This window comes from Solanum tuberosum, unplaced genomic scaffold, assembly GCF_000226075.1.
Source record: "Solanum tuberosum cultivar DM 1-3 516 R44 unplaced genomic scaffold, SolTub_3.0 scf00355, whole genome shotgun sequence".
NCBI lineage: Eukaryota > Viridiplantae > Streptophyta > Magnoliopsida > Solanales > Solanaceae > Solanum > Solanum tuberosum.
In genome coordinates, this window is record NW_006239277.1 from 51283 (window position 1) to 57424 (window position 6142).

At 35.5% G+C, this 6142-nt stretch overlaps 1 protein-coding gene across 1 annotated transcript; it reads right to left on the reverse strand.

The window, feature by feature from the left end:
• Positions 1 to 1386: 1386 nt before the first annotated feature.
• Positions 1387 to 6132, reverse strand: LOC102606035 (beta-glucuronosyltransferase GlcAT14B-like). Its single transcript, XM_006361325.2, has 4 exons — positions 5572 to 6132; positions 2721 to 2796; positions 2477 to 2592; positions 1387 to 2364 (listed from the first exon to the last, which is right to left on the reverse strand). Exons 1-4 carry the CDS (start codon positions 6065 to 6067, stop codon positions 1847 to 1849), a joined length of 1206 nt encoding a protein of 401 aa, XP_006361387.1. The 5' UTR covers positions 6068 to 6132; the 3' UTR covers positions 1387 to 1846.
• Between the last annotated feature and the right edge of the window lie 10 nt (positions 6133 to 6142).

Genomic DNA, 6142 nt, shown 5'->3' on the forward strand with positions numbered 1-6142 from the left:
TTATAAATCTTTTAAACATTTTGAATTATTTATTATTGTGACTTATAGTACTTTTTATGTAGTTTACAAATATATAAATTTCATTTTAAATTATTTGACTCTCGAAAAATGAAAAGTGTCACATAAATTGGGACAGAGGGAGTGTTAAGTAGTTACTTTTAAAAACTATAACAAGATAGCAGCAATTTTATCAAAATAATTTTTAGAAAAATAGTTTATGATTGACTAATTCATTTGGAGATTTTCTTTTTTAAGTATTTAATAAATAAATTATATTTGACTAATTGACTTTTAAAATGTTTTTGAGTTTTTGACGATTGTGTTACGAAGAAAAAGTTAATTTAAAGGTTCATTGTATGATTAGTTTATATAAACAGAAAAATAGTTTTAAATTTTATATCAAAGACTTCAATATTACTAAGGTCTTAATCAATATAAATATAGTTAAACAAAAAAGGGAACAATATTGGCAAGATCAATATTATTGTGTGGTGCAGAGTATTGGTCAATTAAAAATATTCACGTTCAAAGATGAAGACAACATGGATGAGGGTGCACATATAGAAGTGTTGCCATACTACGACAGATGAGATTAAAAACGAAGTTATACGAGGTAAGATCGAAATGAGGAGGAGGAAATGTAAGAGGTTGGTTGTAAGTTGTAACCCAAGTTAGAAAAAATAGAAAAGGCCAAAAACGAAAATGAGTAGACATGACATGAAACAACTTCAATACTGAGAAAATGAACATAAATAGGAAGATTTGGAGATCAAGAATTAGGATAGAGCTAATAAGTAGTTGAGCACTCTCGTACTTGTAGTCTCTAAAAAAGATTAATTGGATTACTTTGTGTTGCTTCATTCCTTTGTATCTTGCTTTTTTTTTAATCATCATATCATTTTTACAATTTTGTTTCAAAAACTTTTCGTTTGATCTGAGGGTCTATCGAAAGCAACTTCTTTACCCTACAAGATCTATGTACATCTTACTCTCCCCAAACCCCACTTATAAAATACACTACATATATTATTGAGTAGACATATGGCTTAAATTAATGACTGATAATTTGATAATTGTAATTTGTTTTATATGATTAAGACCTGAAAGAACTATTTTTTTTCTCTTAATTTGTAGCTTATCCCAACATCAAATAAATTATTCTTGATGTTGCTCAAAAGCATCTTTTATTTTTGGACAGATACTTCAAATCTCCAAATGTGTATTTTTTTAAATTTCACAAAAGCTTAGCCAAACAAGCAATAAAATATTGGTCAAAATTGCAATACTTTTGAATATAGTTTACAAGAAATAACTAAGAAAAAGGACACATAATTAGGACTTTTGCCTTTTCTCCTCCTTAATGTTTTTTGGTTAGTTTATGAATACGAGTTTTTTTCAAATTTGATGAGCTTCTTCTAACATACATAGTGATATTTAACTTTAACAGTGGCAACAATTTTAGTACATGGATACAAGAATCGTTCGATTCGCGATATTCTGCACACTTCTGGGTGAAAATCCATTACCTGCAGCACACTAGCACACATTTTTCTATAACAGGCTTGTACACTCCTGGACTATTCCATCGGGTACCAACTACATTACATACCTGGGAAGAATCCCCTGGTTTTTCTTTTTCGATGACTCTAGTGTTTGAGACAGCTTGCACGCACCTCAACATTTTCAGTGGATATTTGTCACCTCCGAATAGCATAGGTACTAGATAGCTCTGAACCTTTGGGCTAAGGCAACCAACATACAGAAGCACTGATTTCCAAAAATTGCCATATCCTTTGATACCGGTAAGAGGAGAGGAAGAAGGGAGTTAGCAGGATCCATAAAGTGGTTATTGATGGTCACATCTGCTCGACTTGATTGACATGTCTTTGATCGATTTCATGAGGAACTTTTCGAGTCCTTTTGCAGCTGGCCCTGGTCTTAGGACACTAGGATCACCCCATTCACCGCAAGGATCACTGAACCAATTTGAGCTACCTAAACACCACCCTCCTGGTGAGACCATACCGCGACCACGGTGAAGAATGTGTGCATCAATCATGTCCAATAAGGGAGAATCCGCTGATACGTTTCCAACAAATGCAACCTCCCTTTTAAGTATTCTATCAGAATTTGGAGCTCTGAAGTCTGAAGGATCTCGAGCAGTGTTGTCCGAGTTAATGAATCGCAAATTGGAGTTAATGACAGCATCTGAAAACTCCAGAGTATTGCAAGCAAGAGTCTGAAAATACCCTTTATGAGATGATCTAGTGTTCGTGAAGTATAGCAGGAGCAATCTTGGCAAATTTTCCCATCCCTGGATCGAGTACTCAACAAACTTCCTGTTTAGAATGACATGTTGAGAACCTGACAAATCAAGCAAGATCTCAGAATCCAAACAAATTATCAGAAAACATTTAGACTTGACTAAAGGCGTAAAAAATGAAGGAAACAAGAAATCACCTGGCAAGAAACTTACCCATAAAAAGTTTAAAAGCACTAGGAAGTACCCGTTTTCGGTCGCCCACAAACATTTTTCCTCTTAAGAGAATGTAGAGTCTAGAGTCAACGACAACTTCCAGAGCCTTTTGATATCTGAAAAAACAAATCAAACATAAGCAACTTTATATAATTGTAAAACAACATGTTACCTTTCTCAAAAAATAATAATAATTGTAAAACAACAACTAATTTGAAGGAACGGAAGGAATGATGTTACTTACTCCTCTGGGCTGATGTTCATATTATATTCTATGAAATTCAAATTCCTCGGAACAAAAGACAGGATATGGAGAAAATCTGCAACAAATGTTACACTTAGTGCATCAGCTCAAATATATGTTACATCTAGGAAGAGTAAAGAGCAAACTGAGCCTTTCTAGACGAATGAAGAGGACAGCGGAAATTCATGTAATCAAATACATTGTGAAGAACATTCTGTGGAAATCTATCTTCGGTGTTTAAGTCGTGGTCGGAACGATTAACCCATTTTTCCTCCCGGAATGGTTGATCTTAATGAAACAAAGGGTCATAGCTTTGGATCTCCAAGTTCACTGTTGCACCTTCACCATTCAATCAAGTGTTTATGGTTGATGTGGTTTTTCTACCTTTTTTTTTTTTTAAGATTCTGATGTAATTTCTCTACTCTTCGCTCCTTATCAGTGTGTTTAGGCATCATATCGGTGTTGTTCATGAACTCGAGCCAACTTTGAAGTGAATAAGCTGAATTTCAGAGGACTAGGAGGCACCTCAGTTAAAAGTTCAATAAGAACTTTGGGAAGGAGAACAAAAGAGAAACGAATCCCCAAGCATGAGATAGTGGTTGGCTTCTAAGAGATAAAACTTCACGAGGTCCAATCCACACCCCATGAGAAGGGGCGAAACCAGAATAAAATAAACTATGCGTAAATTTTCATTTTCTTCTGTTAAAAGTTAAAACAAGTTTGAGGAATTTCAAAGAAAAAAACAAGTTTGAGGAATTAGACTTTGACTAGTTTATTACAAAATGACAAGAAAGTATCAATGATCCTAAAAAGCTACTGACTCTCTATGTAATCAAGAATATGCAGACAGACTAATGACTATATTAGGACAAGATTAATGGCATGTGAACACTTGAGGCACCTTGCTTAGTGATGGGACCAGTAGAGGACTCTTCTGTTCACTAGGATCAGCACTCTACTCTTCTTCTTTGTTGCAGGTATACATTATTGTAATTAACTTTAGCCCGGTATTGAGGCCCACTCTTGAGTTATGGTGAGCAACTTACTGCATCCTTAGTTGTGGCTAGTGCTAGTAAATTAGCTTCACTTTTCCATATGCAAATGATGCAAAATGCTGAATATGGTATATAGCAGCAAATTATCAGCCTTACAGCAATTACCACTAGACAAAAATGGATGTGTGGATGCCTTACAAACAACAACAAGAACAACCATGCGTCAACCCTAGGCAAGTCAGGGTCGGCTATATGAATCATCACCAGTGGCGGAGCCAGAAATTTTATTAAAGATGTCCAAGGATAATGGTGTGCAGCTGTCAAAATAAAATAAAAAATATTGTGCTATTTGGGGTTCAAAACTCCTTCATTCAAATGGACACCCATTATCACTACGCCAAAGGCATAGCTTTTGTCAAGGGTGTCCAACTTTAAATATAGAATTTGACATATATCTGACGTAATTTTCCGACGAAGGGTGTCCAATTGGACACCTTGGGGTGGCTGTGGCTACGCCACTTATCATCACTAACCATGTTGCTCCAAATGTAATATACCTTAATGGGATAGATTTTTTTTGCATTCTTTTTTGAGAAAGATATATGGTATACTTCTCTTTTTTCATGTACTCCCTTGAACTTTTTCCATTACACTCCCTTGAGATCAATAAATGCAACTCAACCTTACATGAAATCCACAACCGACAGTCAACTATTCTTCATCTATTAGAAATACTTATATACTTAATGGTGTCTATGCTTCTTCTATTTGCATTTGGTTCACTCCCTTGAAGTACAACTAATGAGTTTGAGAGCAGTCACCGCATACAAGAAATGCACTACATACTTAATGGCATCCTTGGCCTTTGAATTTTTCTTTTGATAAAGATGGTATTTCGCCAGCTTGTGTGCACTTCTACTATTCCAATAGGTACTTGCTAATTGCTACCTCCTATCAGTATAGCTATTAACTCGGTGTACCAAGACTTAGGCAGGTGGAAAGAAAGAAATCACCGAGTATTTTTTTTGTCTGAGCTGGAATTGATCCTTGGTCTCCTATGGTTTTAATCTCATTTCATGATCACTAGGCCACACTTACTTTAGATTCAATGCTCATTAGGAGTATTTTTATTCTGATCAGAGACTTGTATGCCTGTGTCGAAGTAGTGGGAGATCTACAAAACCTCCAATTTGCCTTAAAAGTCATAATATTTAGTAGTGGATTGAAACAAGACTGAATATCGAGCAAATGAATAAGGATAATTCATATAGCCGAACCCAACTAAATTCAAATCAAGGCTTTAGTAGATTGATTGATATTATTCCCTTGAAAGACATTATAAAATCAGATGGATTCAACAAGCTTGACGGTCTTTACATGAACTTCAAAATGCTCATGAAATTTGCTAACCTATGCTCTGTCCAGAGGCGGAGGTATGTAGGGTCAAGGGATTCATTCGAACCCCTTTCGGCGAAAAATTAATGTTTATACATGGTTAAAGATTATATTTTTATGTATATATATACCCAATGTTGAACCCCTTTGACTTCTTAGTTCTTAGTGTGTTACTTCTTTAGTAAAAATCTTGACTCCGCCACTGGCTCTGCCTAATCAAGCTTACAACAACTAATTTAATTTGAACTTGAGCAAGTTCCAATTCAGCTCAAAAATCTTCAAACCAAACAGTAGAAAGACCATCCCCATCCCCCTTTGGAACTGTTCGCTGACTATTGTTTCTCAGCAGCTTCAATAAAAATCACTACTTTCAGCTTAAACTATATAAACTGGACTAAACCCAATCTATCAAAATCTTAACAAAATTAATAGAAAGCAACAAAAATGAAAAAGTAGCTCACCATCTTGTGGAATGAGGGGATAATCAGAGGCATCAAGATTAACAAACCAATCCCAATCCATTTTCCACTTCAACAAAACAGCAGCACCATGAAGCACCAAACCCAAAGGAGAAGACCCTTCTTCATTAACAGCATCAGCTTTCTCAATAACATTCACATTTTCAGCTGCAACAAACACATCAACAGAACCCACTTTCAAGGCAAGCTGAATTCTCTGTTTATGTGAAGCAAATTGATCAAGATGAAGCAAATAGTAGTTTCTTGGATGATACACTGCTTGAAGTAACCTAAAGATTCTTGATCCATCATTTTTAGTACCAGTAATGAAGTAAGCTATTCTTGGTGGTGGTGAAAAGGGGTTTGAGAAAGTGGGGTTGTGAGGAAAATGAGTTTGAGTATGAGTATGGCTATGGAAATGGTGAAGTGGAAGGAGGAGACAAAAGAGGAAAATTAGGGGAAGAGAAAAGAGGAGGATTTGTTTGAGAAAGAGAGACATGGGATTTGGGGATTTTTTGTGTGGAAATTGGAATATGGTTGATTTGGGTCACCAATTTAGGGGTGGAGGTGGGGG